The sequence below is a fragment of the Chionomys nivalis genome, chromosome 10 (genome assembly GCF_950005125.1).
Source record: "Chionomys nivalis chromosome 10, mChiNiv1.1, whole genome shotgun sequence".
Lineage (NCBI taxonomy): Eukaryota > Metazoa > Chordata > Mammalia > Rodentia > Cricetidae > Chionomys > Chionomys nivalis.
In genome coordinates this window covers 14,384,250-14,399,084 of record NC_080095.1, presented here as the reverse complement: position 1 = coordinate 14,399,084, position 14,835 = coordinate 14,384,250, and the positions used below count along the sequence as shown (strand labels likewise).

The following is a 14,835-nucleotide window of genomic DNA, read 5'->3' as shown; positions in this document are numbered from 1 at the left end:
AAGCTATTTCTATTCCACGTCTAACTTAGAAGGCATGTTTTCTCACCTTTTCCTGTACCGTATTTTCTTTTAAATGCTATTAAATTGTTTGAGTCTCCTTTTGAAGTCTTCTATTAATAAGACTAGGAATACTACAGGAGAATCTCAGTTTCCTCGATAACATCTGTGGTTCTGTTCCACTCCTACGGATCATGTCTGCAACACTGCTCGGCTCAGAATGACCCAGTGTCTGGTGCTCTGCCACGAGCCTTCCTGCCCACAGCCTCTCCTAACACCCCACTTGGCTTCTGAAGGCTACCTAGGTTCCCAGATAGAACATTCCTTTCCCCAAAGGCTTCCATGACCCACACTCCACGTGACCAGGGTGTCTTCTGTATGTGAAGTTTCTGTTCCTGCCTCCTTGATAGTAGCTTGGCCAAGTTTGTAGTCCTGTCCCTGACAAACAAGGCTTACATGGACTTATCCATGCAGGGATGCAGAATATGAACCAAGTTGTCACAGAAACACGAGCTCCCCAGGCCTTTGGAACTCACTGATGGATTGAAGTGTTGTTTGTTGACTTACTCTTTTTGCTCTTTTGGCTTTTTGGGGAGACCCACCACCCAGCTCCCAAATAAATCATACATGGAGTCTTCTTTCTTTTAAATGGTCAGTCTTAGGTTGACTTGCTTCTTGTCAGTTTTTCTTAAATTATCCCTGTCTAACTTTTGCATCCGGGCTTTTATCTTTCTCTATTTCTTTTCTTTTCTCTGTCTCTCTCTGTCTCTCTCTGTCTCTCTCTCTCTCTCTCTCTCTCTCTCTCTCTCTCTCTCTCTCTCTTTCTTTCTTTTTCGTTTTTTGAGATGGGGTTTCTCTGTAGTTTTGGAGCCTGTTCTGGAACTAGCTTTTCTAAACCAGGCTGGCCGACTCAAACTCACAGAGATCCACCTGCCTCTGCCTCCTGAGTGCTGGGATTAAAGGTGTGCGCCACCACTGTCCAACTCTTTCTCTATTTCTCTATACCTTTCTTAACTTCTTTCTCTGTAGTGTGCTATGTAGCTGGGTGGCTGGCCCCTAATGGCCCCCTCCTCCTTTTCTATCCTGCTCCTTCTTCTCCCTTTTTTTCCTTCTATTTATTCTCTCTGCCTGCCAGCCCCTCCTATTCTTTCTCTTGTCTTGCTATTGGCCATGCAGCTCTTTATTAGACCATCAGGTGTTTTAAACTGGCAAAGTAACACAGCTTCACAGAGTTGAACAAATGCAACAGAAAAGAATGTAAAACATCTTTGCATCACTAAAACAAATATCCATAGCATAAACAAATGTAACACATCTTAAAATAATCTTCTACAACACTGGAGCCCAAAGTTAACAGTGTAAAGGAGGGTGGACCAGAAGACAGCCGAAGGCTCAGTGCCCACCAGTGCTCACTAAATACATGGACACGAGTCTGGTGCACGCCTAGTATGGTCAGGGTTCCTGTGGTTCCTGTGCCCTAGACACATCCCAAGGTCCCTAGACTCTGAAGGAACTTCTTTGGGCATGGGCCATGCCATGTCTGCAGTTCCTCACGCTGTATCACATCCTCATGCCAGGTTTTCATCATTTTAACCCACGCTAAACAGATCAGTAGTTCCCAAGGAATCCATGGTCCAGGGCACCAGTTATGAGGTTGTGAGGTTCAATGTGCAGGCTGAGGGAAACCCAGTGACTATCTGTGGGCCTGTAGGAACCTCTACTTCCTGCCACTACCCAAGGTCCTTTAAAGAACCCCAAAATTTATTTCACTATTGACAAACAAATGATTTGCTGGCGAGCAGGCAATATGTTGTCTGGCCTCAACAGTGGGTTATGTGTGCTCATTTAGGGCTACAGGGCTGGAGGACACTCTCCTTGGGCTTTCTCCCCATGACCAGCCACATCAGCTGTCCACAGAAGTTCATCCTGAATTAGGTTCCCATTTTTAAGGATAAATTTGTTTACAAAAGGAGGACTGACACAGCGTTACTTTCAAATGCAGAGGTTTGGCGAAAGAGATTCAAACTGCTATCTATTCACTGGGAAAACATACACTGGCCATCACTAACATGTCCCCATGACCTTAACAGACAGCCACCACACACACACACACACACACACACTCTGATGCTTCCCCTCAGAAAGTACAGAGTTGCATGCATCTCACTTTGCTCCCCTTTAAAATGAGAATGGATAGATATGTCACATTCATTGAGAACCTACAATGGTGTCTAGTACAAGATGGCACAGCTCAACCAAGGCCACTGGTGCCAGGCCCCAGTGTGCACAGCTTGGTCACCCTCATTTCCTCCCTTTACCCTGGCTGCAATGCCTGCCTGGTGCACACAGACACAACTCATCAGGCAGCCCATTCTTCTGCCTTCAAATGCACCCTTGGTCTGTGCCCAGCAATATATGCCAATTGCTGAGGTCAGTGGATGCTTGTCCTTTGCTTCCAATCAAAGGCAGCCTGTCCACCAAGGCTGCTGAAGCTCAGTGAACACAGCCTGCGGTTTCCTAGGTACAAGCCTCACTACTGGCCCCAGTAGGGCTGCAATGTCAGACAATATTCATCTCAGCTGGCCACAGACTGACAGACCCTCTGGACTTTGTTTCACCACCCCAATGAGTGGGGAACATGAGGAAAACACAGGTCCCCTTGTTCTCTTCAAAGTGGGACTCTGGCTTTAAGCAGTTGCAGCTGTCTGCAGCTCCCATCCTGGAGGAGTTACAGCAGAAGGCTGCCTCTGGCAGAGGAGCACCAAATGTTGCCGGCAGGGGGTGGGGTGTCACAGCAAGGGAAGGATCACCCCCACAGGACCTTCCAGGGAAGAAAAGCAGAAAGCCGGGTTGCTGGGGTAAACCCGAAGGGCAAGGAGGGACAGCCAGGTCAAATTGGCTTGTGTTAGAATTGTTTCAATAAAATTACTTGTAGATAATAAGACATGGGACCCAGAAGGAGAAAGGCAATTGTGTAAAGCTGTGGATACAAAGAAACAAGACATGCCAGAAAAGCTTTTTCCTAAATTTGTTGACTTTGACCAAAGACAGCCAAAAAAAAAAAAAAAAAAAGAGGGAGGGAGGGACGGAGCCTCTCCCTGAGCCCCAGAACCTAGTCAGCCTTTCCAAAGCCATGCCTGCTGGTGTCCCCTGCCCTGGGGGCAGTCTGATCGCCCCCCCCCATACACAGCTCCTATTGGCCCGAGTTACCACATCACTGTGAACAAGGCAGAAAGCACCCTGTCCCAAATATTTGTTCTGATGTTCTTAAGAAAAACTTGAAAGTCAATAAATAAGCACTGATAAATGTAGGAGGAGGCTGGATGGGAGGAGGTTGCTGCAGGGGGGCAGCAAGGGAGGACAGATGGTGGCTGAAACTCAAGGGATAAGAGTGGGTGGGGCCTACAGAGTACTAGAGGATCCCGGAGGCCTTGGGGTCCTACACGGAGACACACAGGATGGTAAGGGACAGAAGACACCAGGGGACATGGGCACGTGCCCGGACCCACGGCCCGCGGCAGGGAGCCTGAGGGCTCGCTGACCTAGCCTCTCCGGTAGCCATCGCATCGATTGCCTGGGTCCCTGGGAGGGCAGAGCCTTTGCGCAGGCGCGCGCGCTCGCTCCCGCGGCTGGGCGCCAGAGACGCCCTTAGGCGCGCGCCTCACTTCCGGTAGGCAGTGATTGGGTGTGCCGCGCGAGCCCTGCCCTGCCGGCCAATAGGCAGCGCGAAGCGGTAGGGGGCGGGGCACGGGCACAGTCCGGACACCGCCCGCGGGCCTGCCCGACTCCCGCCCGGCCGCCGGCGCCATGTGACCGCGCCGCCGCCCTCCGCGCGCCCGGCCCGCCCGCCCGCCGCGCTCCCGCGGCCCGGCGCAGCCCCAGGCCGCCGAGGGACGGCGGGGCCGGCGCCATGGCCGAGCGGGGCCGACTCGGCCTGCCCGGCGCGCCCGGAGCGCTCAACACCCCGGTGCCCATGAACCTGTTCGCCACCTGGGAGGTGGACGGCTCCAGCCCCAGCTGCGTGCCCAGGTACGCCCCCGCGCTGCGCTTTGTCCGCGCGCACCTGCCCGCGGGCCAGGACCCCGCGCCCCCGAGCGCGCGCGGGCCACAGCTAGGCGAGGGCCGGGGCGGGGCAGCGGGCCTGCGGCTCGGGGGCCAGTGCTCGCCCGCACCTTGACACCTGCATCCCGGGCGGAGCTGCGCGCAGCGGACCGCAGGCACTTCGGGCGGTCGAGCTCTCGGCTAGTGCTACCGCTCTCTTCCCGTGTGCAGCGGCACTGTCACACCCCAAAGGCCTGGGCCTGAGGCTCACTCCACGGTTGCCTCCCCGGTACCCTGCGGGTCGGGTCTGCTCTCTCTTCACCTGTCGGCCTTGTGCCGGGAGCTGTGGAGAGAGCTCCGGAGTCCTTTCTACTCTTTGCTTGGAGCTTGTTAGTTTTACGCTTGCTGAAGCCTGGCCTCCCTCTCTTGGGTAGGCGACCTTCCACTCGCTCCTTGGAAAGGACTAGGCAAGATTTACCCACCGGGCGGGCGCTGTGGACCTACAGCTTCTCATTCTACTGCCCAGCTTGAAACTTTGGTGATTTCTTCTTGACTTGGATCCTACTCAGGAGCCTCAGTTAGTGAGGGAAAAGGAAATCCAGACACCAGGCTGAAGACGCTACAGGCTTTCCTCGGGGGAGACAGGGAAAGTGGGCTTGTCCCCAAAGAGTCTTCCAGGTACAGAACTTGGACGGTGGTGTGCCCCTGAGTAGAGAAACCCTGTGGAGAGAAGGTACTTCACTTGCAGGTGAGCTTCAGGTTGGCCTGTGGCTCTCACTCTGCCGACTCTTTCAGCAGGCCCCTGAGTGTGGTGTTGGTGTTCAGACAGTGATTTTTCCCCTTTGGCTGTGCCTTTGGGAAAGAGGATGGATGCTGAACGCAATTCCTAGACCTGTGTTGCATCTGGAGTGCTGAGACCTGAGGGTCAACATTTGCCTCACTGGGAGCATCTCCCAAACTACCAAAGCCAGGAGGGGAGGGGGAAGCTGGACCCTCCCACTCTAGTTCTGCTTCCTTACATCATTATCTTGAGCACCCCACTTCACACTGGCCCTTTTAGCAGCCCCTGAGTTCCTTAAATGAGAGCCAAGGGGGTCTCTCTCTCATTCCCTCCTCTCTTCCCCTTTTCTTTCTTCCTTTTTCTGCTACTGAATCTCATTATGTTGCTGAGGCTGTTGTTGAACTCTTAAGCTCTTTTGATCCACCTCCCCCCCACACATCCCTCAGCTTATTTTATAGTTAGAACTACAGTTACAGGTACATGTCCACACTCACCTAAGACAGATGTCTAACCCTGGTAAGGAAGGGGACAGAGACCATTTCATTATCCTTCTAAAGGTGGCTGGTATTTTTTTGTTTTTCGAGATAGGGCTTCTCTGTGTGTAGCTCTGGCTGTCCTAGAGCTCACTCTGTATACCAGTCTGGCCTCAAACTCACAAAAATCCGCCTGCCTCTGCCTCCCAAGTGCTGGGATTAAAGATATGTGCGACCAGAGCCTGACCAGGTGGACTGTTTTTTGAGACAGGGTTTTGCTTTGAAGTCATAGATGGCCTTTGTTTTGTAGCCTAGGTGGCCTTGAACTCTGTCCTCCGGCCTCTGTCTGCCTCCTGTGTACAGGGATTATAGGGATGCGCCATCCTGCCTTCTCTGGTCTTTGTTCTTGCATACTCCTAGAATACCCCTTTTATGTAGGGGATAGCAGCATCAGGAAAGGCTGGTTGAGGACAGGCTTGCACACGGAGAAAGATGGGGCATCTTGGGTGAGCAGCAACAGATGTTGGGGTGTTCTGGGTTTTGGCCCGGTCAGAGATGAGAGACTTTTTCTGGAGTGCTGAGGACCACTCCATGTGTGTAAAAAGCATGTAGTCTCAGTATAATGCTGCCTGATCTCTGTCCTATGTGCTGTTTGACCTCTGCTCTGCTGATGCATATACCTCCTGTGCATGCACCCTGGGCACATACCCTCATATCACCTTTGTGCAGTGCTGCTCTTCTGGGTGCTGCAAACAGGATGTAACCGTGTTCCCTGAGTTCTTTTCACTCTTCTCCTTGGCTTTCATTAAGTCTCCAGTTCTGGGAGCTGCATCTGTGCTGGTGGCTGCTGAAGCATCACTGCTGCATAGTATGGAATGATGAAAGCTGGGCTTCTGCTAAGGGATATTGCCAGGTTTTTGCCCGGTTACAAATCTGCCATTGCCACTGCAGAGGTTTTCTTACCTATCGCCGGCGTGCATGCCTGTCCCTGTGGCAGGCAGGACCTACTTGAATGTTTTTACCAAGTAGGAGGACTTTTAGAGGTGTGGGTGTGTGTTCGCTCAGTGTTACTATTCAGTTGCTTCCTAAAGCAGCTGTACCAACTCCAGCCCCAGTGCTAGGGCGAGAATCCTCACTGCCTTACATTCTTGCCAAGCTGGTGGGTGTGAAACAGTGTTGTGGTTTTAGTTTGAATTTCTCTGATTATGAATCTAGACCATTTGTACTTCCCTGTTAGAGAAATTCCTATTCATGTGTTTTGCCAATTTTTCTTTCTCATTTCCCCCTACTTGAGTCTCAGCAGTTTCTACGGGGGATAGTAATCTTTACCCACCTAAAACTGTTGAAATCCTCTTTTAATTGTGTGTGTCCCTCAGAGTTGGCCTGGAGTGTGGGGTGGTGGGGTGGGGGTAGAATCCATCCCCCTTACTTTGACATGGGTGGAGTTTCAATTCTCCTTCCCTGGGAGGTAGTGAGATAGTTCTCTGTCCTTGGGGAAGCTGGGTGCTAGGCATCCTGAAGCTGATGGGAGGGAGGATCCAACTCCTGATACTCAGTGCTTTCCCAGCCATGTTGTCAAGTTCACCTTACCTCAACAGCCTGGTACACCATGCTGCTAGGGACAGTGTCTGCCCTGTCATACTGCTGGGATTCGAGTTCTCTGTTCCTGGGCATGTTCTCCTTCCACTCTTCAGCAGGGTCTTTACCTTTACCAAAGGTCTTTGAACCTTTGTACTTTCACTTGAATTCTTTTCTTTTTGACATTATTAACTCACTTCCAAGCTTTGTGCACCTGCGTCTTTTTCTTACCTCCACTGACTTCTAGGCCATGCGCTGGCTCACTTGGTGTCTGAACAACAGTTGTTGTCCAGAGTGCACACCATTGTATATGTATGTTTGTGGAAGGCACAGACATCTCTATCCTTCCAGCAAGGAGCGGAGCCTCCATCCTTCTTTGTCATTCCTGATGCTGCCAGCTCTGCATTCCCAGGCAGTACCATCTCCCCAGAGGGCTCTGTGGATAGAGTGAGACTCTTTGATGCACCCATGCTTTTTTGTCGCCGACTTTCCTTTCTGTTGGTACATAATACTCCCTTGTAAGAATGAACCCCCATTAGACATTGGCTTCTTTGGAGTTTGAGGCTATCATTTGGTGATTTTTGTCATAGGGCTTTAGTTTAAGAAACCTTCAGTTTGCTGGGCGGTGGTGGTGCACACCTTTAATGCCAGCACTCGGGAGGCAGGGGCAGGTGGATCGCTGTGAGTTTGAGGCCAGCCTGGTCTATAGAACTAGTTACAAGACAGGCTCCAAAGCTACAAAGAAACCTGTCTTGAAAAACCAAAGATCAAAAAAAGAAAGGAAGAAAGAAAGAGAAGCCTTTAGTTTAAGGTACAGGGAGGGAGGGAGGGCACAATCTTCCACTCTCCCAATGGTCCTGGACAGTGTGGTAAATTTTCCTTAGACTCTCCTCGGAGATGGATAGTGCTGTCACATGTCTGAAGTGGAGGTTGTACCCTGGTTTTACTGGGAAGGATCTGTCTTCCTCCTTGAGTTGAGGAGTCCTTCATGCAGTGGAAGTGGATGCTCTTTGCCAGTGTTTCTGCTCTGGGGTTTGCTGCTCTTCTTACGGGTGTGCTTTGTGATTTTGCTGGAGAATGGTTTTATACTCTGCCCAAACTGACCTCCAAGCTACGGTGCTCAGGTGAGCCTCCTGAGTGGCCAGGACCACAGATATGTCTGTGTGCTTTTGGATGAGCAGGAGTTTTGAGTTTGGTAAAGCCCACTGTTTTAGTTGTTTCTGTGTTCTGTCTTAGAAATCTCCAGGATATGAATGTGTGTTAAATCTGGTTTGCCACCAATTGGGTTGTGACTGTGACGACAGAAAGGCTCTGAAATGCCCATGCGATCTTCTGAGCTGCATGTGGTTGTCAGAGAATGGCCCGAGCTGCTTCTCAGGCATGCGTGTTGCATTGGCTGAGGTCTGTGATGCATCCTGAGGAATGTGTGGGTTCGGCTGACAAGTCATGTGTGTCTGCGTCAGACTCGTTCCTTAATGTTCATATTGTGGACATCTCAATGAAACTCATCTTTTCTTTGCTGCAGTTTAAGGTGAGGGCACAGCTTCCATACTTCCAGTGGTCCTGGACAGTGCGGTAACTTTCCCTTAGACTCTCCTTTGGGATGGGTAGTGTCGAGGGTTTCCCATGTGCTTGCTCTTCAGATATGAAGAACTTAGTGCTCTACCACTGAGCTCTATATCTGGCACCCAGCTGACATGGACTGTGGGTCCTGAACTGCCATTGTAAGTTTTTTTGTTTGGTTTTTGAGACAGGGTTTCACTCTAGCCCTGGCTGTCCTGAAATTTGCTCTGTAGACCAGGCTGGCCTTGAACTCAGAGATCCAGGACTCGCAGGAGTCAGTTTTCTCCTTCCATCCTATGGGACTCCGGGAGTGACTTGGGTCATCAGACTTTGAGGCAAGCACCTTTACCCATTGATGCATCTCAATAGCTCTACTTTCAAAACAAAACAAAAGCACATGCCTTTAATCCCAGCACTCGGAGGCAGAAGCAGGCGGATCTCTGTGAGTTCTAGGCCAGCGTGGTCTACAAGAGCTAGTTCCAGGACAGGCTCCAAAGCTACAAAGAAACCCTGTCTTGGAAAACAAAAAACAAAAACAAAACAAAACCCACAAAAGCCAAGCTTTCTTCTTTTCTTTTCCTTTCTTTTTTCTCTTTCTTTTTGAGACAGGCCTTCATGTATCTAAAACACAGAATGTAGCAGTGGATGAGCCTCCTACCTTCACATCCCAAGTGCTGGGATTACAGGCATGTCCACCACGTCTGGTTTTTGTGTTGGCTAGTGACCAAACTCAGGGTTTTATGCATGTTAGGCACACATTGCCAACTCAGCTACACCCCCTTTTTCTTTAAACTGTCACAAAGCCTTATGTATGAGGTATAACTGGTTATTCAGTGTGTGTTTAAATTTAGTATTTACCCAATCTGACATTCTGATATTCCTTTATTTAAATGAATCATCCAGTCTATTTTTATTTATCTAAGTTGGCAATACTGTATTCATGTCTATTTTATTTTGTACTTTGTATCATCCTGCACTTCTTTTCTCTTTTGCTTCACCTTGTTTTGGCACTGAATTCCCCTCCCTCATTAATAGTAAAATTTGCTGTTACTTTTTTCCTGGTTAGCTCTGTGAACTTGAGCTGCATCCTTGTGTTATATTTTAGTCATTTGTGCCTTTCTCTGAAGTGATACAACTTGCAGAGCTCTTTAGCCCCAGCCCTTCGTTTGCACATGCTGCTACCACAGTGAACTTCCAGTCCCCTAAGCCTGGTGATGCTGTCTGTGTTACTTTACCTGGTAGCTTTAGACTGCTTGTAGCACTTGCCCTCTGTATCTCGCATCTTAGTACTTGGGATCCTCCTCCCTGCACTGGAAAGATGTCCTGCGGCTTTCCTCCGGGGAAGATATGATAACTATGAAGTGCTCTTTTAGCCAATGGTGTCTTGTCTCTTTATTGTCCCCTAGGGCCTGGTGCTGGCTCCAGGGGTAGCATCTCCCTCAGGGTGGCCACTGACTACTGTACTTTTGTCTTGCTGTTCAGGGGCAGCTGTCAGGCAGCCATGACTCACTGGAGGGCAGTGTGTTGAGTGGCTTTGTGGTCACCTTCTTGTTGTGACAGCTTATCTGATGATATGCTATGGCGTGTATTCTTTTATGCTGACCCCTATTAAGATTGAAGGACTTGTGGATTCATGGTTTTCTTTAGTTCTGGGAGGTTCTCAGCCCTTTTCTCTTTGTTGCCTCCTCAATGTGCTCCCCACTTACTTCTGCAGGACTGGGTGGACGTGTGGACATGTCAGTCTTTCATGTCAGCAGATGAGTAAGGAGGTATGATGGCTAGCAAGCCATCGTACCTCTTTGGCAATTGCCTGATGTGTTCATGTGCTGGCATAGTCCTTCTAGACCGCTTCTCCCTCCTTGCTGCAGGCTTAGGTCTTTTTATCGGCATCATGTCTGTCTTCCTCAGTTCAGTCCAGGTCTGTTTCAAGAAAGTAACTTATTGAGTGTTGTAATTGACCAAGATGGCATGCTAAAGAATGTGGACTTTTCTTTGAGTAAGGGGAAGACTCTAGATTATTTTGAAGGTTTGCTTGGGAAAGTAGTGCTGCTTGGAAGCCTGAATTGATGTAAGTTTAGCTGGAGGTGGATTTGAGTGGGGTGAAGTGGGCAGAGGAGTGTGTGAGGTTCGAGAGTGGACTCTTTTGGAGGAGAAAGGCACTGGAGAAGCTGACTTGTTGGAAAGGCTGTGGGCTTGGCATCTCCATAACATAGCTCAGTGGGAAGATGGGGAAGACTGCCCCTTGGAGAGGCCCTGTGGATTCAGAGTAGGCGTGGCACATGGCTGGAGTCTGCATGGCTCTGATCTGCCCACCCTACTCAGGCACTGCTTTTAGGACATAGGCAGGCAAAGTTGTCTGTGGTCCCTTCTCTGTCCTGGTGCGGGATAGCGTGTGGAATGCTCTTATCCAAACAGACTGACTCTTCCTGTGGAACTTAGTGCTGTAACATCTTCATTTCCCTCAAGTGGCTTCATGCAAAAGCTGTGGCCTGCACTGCCTTGGATGCTGGGCATCAGTGACTACTCATGACCTGAGAACTAGGCAGGGCCAAGGTGCTTTGCAATTCAAGGTCCTTGCTATTGTCACATATCCATCCACTCTTTTCTTGGGTCTCAGGAAGGTTTGGTGGAGCAGGGTGTCAATGAGGCAGGGTCGAGAGTGGGAGGACATTCTAGAGTGAGGTCTGCTGCTTCATTCACAGCAGCTGGGGTCTCATTTGATGCCATGGTGGATTTATGCAGGTGGCAGAACTCCATCATGTGGAGGGAATCTTTTAGGGCCCTGGCTTCAGGTGGCATAGCCAGAACAATAGAAGTGGCTGTGTGTTTGTGTATTATGCCCTCAGGTGCAGATGAGAGGGGACACGGGTAGGAAGGCCCAGGGCCTGTGTTCAGGGTCTGCCTTGCTCATTCTAGACTCAAATTCCAGGGGTGCGAATCTCTTTGGGAACTACTGCAGTACTACTGGTGCTCAGGAAACACAGCTCTCCATACAAGGTGTTTCCACTAATAATGTGTGTGAGCTGCTGGTTCCTCTCCATGAGTACCTGGTCACCTGCAGTGGTACTGAGAGACAGTTGGCCTAAACATAGTATGTGAATGTATCTAGGGCTGAGTTCTCTCTGCTTTGAAGGTGGGTATTCTAGAGCAAAGATGGGCTTTGTATAGGCTTCTAGGGGTGGCAAGTGCCACACATGACCTCTAAGAATAGAACTCCAAGCAGCAGTCCTGAAACTTTCAGGCAGTGCTCCCAGTGCCTCAGGAGCCTGTGCAGGGAGGCAGGAGCCCCAGGACTGAGGCTGTGGCCCTGAGTCTCCTGAATCGTGTCTTGATGTGCAGATGTCTGCTAAGCAGAGGTGTCTAAATCTGTGAGAGGTAGAGATGGGCAGTGCAAGATACCAGAGACCATGCTGGTCTTCTCCCTTCTGGTGCTCACAGATGTGGTGGTTTGTTCCTACTAGCCCACTAGCCTCTCCTCACCACCCTGTCAGGATTGAGGGTACTCCCCTACAACATACACTTCTTGTCAAGTACCAAGGTCTTGAAGTAGAACTCATCCTGTGGCCCAGCCCCAGAGGCGCCATTTTAAGAATGGATCCTGTCTCCAAGGTGTCAGGTTCTTCCTGCATTTATGTCTGGCATGGATGCACACAGAGCACAGTGAACTCCTACTCATTAGGATGGAGTGTCTAGGCAGGATAGGTTTGGATCCCCATGCACCCTTCTCTCTGCAACACTTTCTACTTCTGTCCTCCGACATCTTACCTTAGGCAGAAGTAACCACATTATCATAGCAGAATCTGAGTCTGACAGTCCCCAGACAACTGTCAGATCCCTTGTCCATCTTTCTGAAAGGTCCATAGTTCTCTCTATCTGGCATGTGCTTCCTGCAACAGCTTTTGGCAAGGTTGTGCACATATGGTGAGTTGGCCACCAAGGTGAGCAGTACAGTGGACACCTTCAGCCTTTGCCAGGACAGTATAAAGCTGGCCAGTGCCTTTGGAAGATGTCTTGCTGGCAGGTGAGTGCCTGGAGGCCAGAGGCTCTCTTGTGCTGGGGAGAGACTTGACTGAGTCTGGGGTAGGCCCTTGCTAGGCCTGGCAGGGGAGCTTTGGTTTAGGCTTCCATGAATTGAGTGTCCAGGTGGACTGACGTGTACTCTTTTTCATCCATCTGGCCTTGGTCATAATCAGCTATGGCCCCCTCATGCTTGCTTGCCTGCCGCTCTGACCCTTGCTTCCTTACATAGTGGGGGGGCTGCCATTCCCTCAGCTCTGCTGGTTTCAGGCCTGACTCTGGAATCCTTTTGTCTTATTTTTTTCCTTCACACTTTCTGGGCATGGTGGCACTTTAATCCCAGTACTGGAGAAGTAGAGGCAGGCAGGTCTCTGTAGGTTCAAAACCAGCCTGGTTTACATAGGGAATCCCAGGATAACCAGAGCTACATAGGGAGACCTTGTTGAATAAAATATAATTTTTTATATTTATTTATTTATTGTGTGTATAGATGTATGTGGGTACTTTCGTGGCAATTTTGGAAATCAGTTCTCTCTATTATGCAGGCAATCAAACTCAGGCCATGAGGCTTGGCAGGAGGTGCCCTTACCCACTGAGCTGTCTAGCTTCCCTAAACTGCCTGTTGTGTGTGTGTGTGTGTGTGTGTGTGTCTTGCCTTAATGTCTGTGCACCACATGCATGCAGTACTGTTGTGAACCAGAAGAGGGCGTCATATCCCCTGGAACTGCAGTTAAGAACAGTTGTCAGCCATCTTGTGGGTGCTAGGGATGGAACCTGGGTCTTCTGGAAGAAGCAGCCAGTGCTCTTAACTGATGAAGGCATTGCTTCAGTCCCTGAACTTACTGTTTGGACCACCAAATGCCTCCCTTCAGCACGACTGATGGATTTTTACTCTTTGAAAAACAAAAAAGAGGAGACTGGAGAGATGGCTCAGAAGTTAAGAGCATTGGCTGCTCTTCTAGGCATCCTGAGTTCAATTCCTGGTGATAGTGTAGAGACCAGAGCTGGCATCTGCTGACTGACAGTGTCCTGCGTAGTTATGCCTTGAGTGGGATCTGAGACTATCTGCTGGGCTACAAGGAGTTGATGCACACACCCAGAGAGCATGGGAGACTGGACAGCTGCTCCATACACTTTGGCTCATCTCTGGAATGTCATGGGAGCATTTAGATACTTCTTTAATTGCAAGTGAGACATCTGCAGATGGAAAGCTGGGCCCTACAGGCTCAGGCCTCTGGCTTGTAAAGGTTTCTTTTCAGGACCCTGACTTCCAGACAACCAGGACCTGGGAGGTATTCTGAAGGCTGCTTTGGGGGAACTCCCTGCACTGAGGAAGAGTGGCTCTGCATGATGGAGAGTCTGCCCACACAGTCATGTACACAAGAAGATGAAGGAACCTCTTCCCATGGTCCATAAACTAGTCTTTGAGGCCAAGGTCCTGGAGGATGAAGGGGGGCCAGCCCTTCTACAAGCGTCTGGCCTTCTATGACTTGAGATGCAGCCTTACATCATTCTCACTTTTCTTTCACGAATTCCTGTTTTGTCTCCTGGAAAATACCCTACCTAAGAAAGGGTAGTAGTAACTCCTGAAGAACACTCACTACCTCCCAAGTCCTTCCCAGACCCATGTGTGGACACCCCCACTCATTACAGACATTCCAGCTGCCCTTATGGAACTCTGTCTTGGCCTTGTTACCAGCCCATGTGATCACCACTACACAGAGGCCTGAGGCAGGGGTCTGGCAGGCAAACAGGAACAGCTGCACCACCAACTGGGGAATGCTGTGCTCTGACACTGCTCAAGGATATGTGGAGGGGTTCCGCTCCTGGATCATCAAAATCACACATGTTCTGCGCTTAGAATAGAAGCCCAGGCTGCCTTGCTATGTGGGATGTGTTTGGAGGCTCCCTGTTAGGACAGTGACTGTGATTCCTCCACACCTTTCTTGTGGAAGATGGATTGCCCTCAGCGCAGGGAAGAGAACGTAACTGGATGTCCCAATAAAGTTGACTTTGTTCAGAATTTTTTTTTCAAAAGTATGTCTGATTGGATACGAGAGTTCCTTATGAATTTCTTTTTTAGCATCTTCTAGTTGCTTGAAGGATAATGAATAGAGATGGGCATCATTGCTTCTGTTGATATAGAGCTGACTGGCTTCAGGCATAGTTGGATCCACAGGCATGCAGTTGGGAGCTTCAGGCATCACTTCAGTTTCTTCACCTGCATTCTCATGTGGCAGAAGGAGACAAGGTGGAACACTGCATCTGGGCCATTGTTAGCCAGGGTTGGCTGTAATTGGGGCTCAGCAAGATGTTCAATCAAGGGCTGGAGAGATGGCTCAGAGGTTAAGAGCATTGCCTGCTCTACCAAAGGTCCTGAGTTCA

At 49.9% G+C, this 14,835-nt stretch overlaps 1 protein-coding gene across 4 annotated transcripts in view; it reads left to right on the top strand.

The window, feature by feature from the left end:
- The first annotated feature begins 3,807 nt into the window (after positions 1 to 3,807).
- Positions 3,808 to 14,835, top strand: part of Pacs2 (phosphofurin acidic cluster sorting protein 2) — a 65,675-nt gene continuing 54,647 nt past the window's right edge. For all 4 annotated transcript variants that reach the window (XM_057782186.1, XM_057782184.1, XM_057782185.1 and 1 more), the window contains exon 1: positions 3,808 to 4,026. In XM_057782186.1, coding sequence (XP_057638169.1) covers positions 3,908 to 4,026 — 119 coding nt within the window. In that variant the 5' untranslated portion in view covers positions 3,808 to 3,907. The remainder of the gene's footprint in view (positions 4,027 to 14,835) is intronic.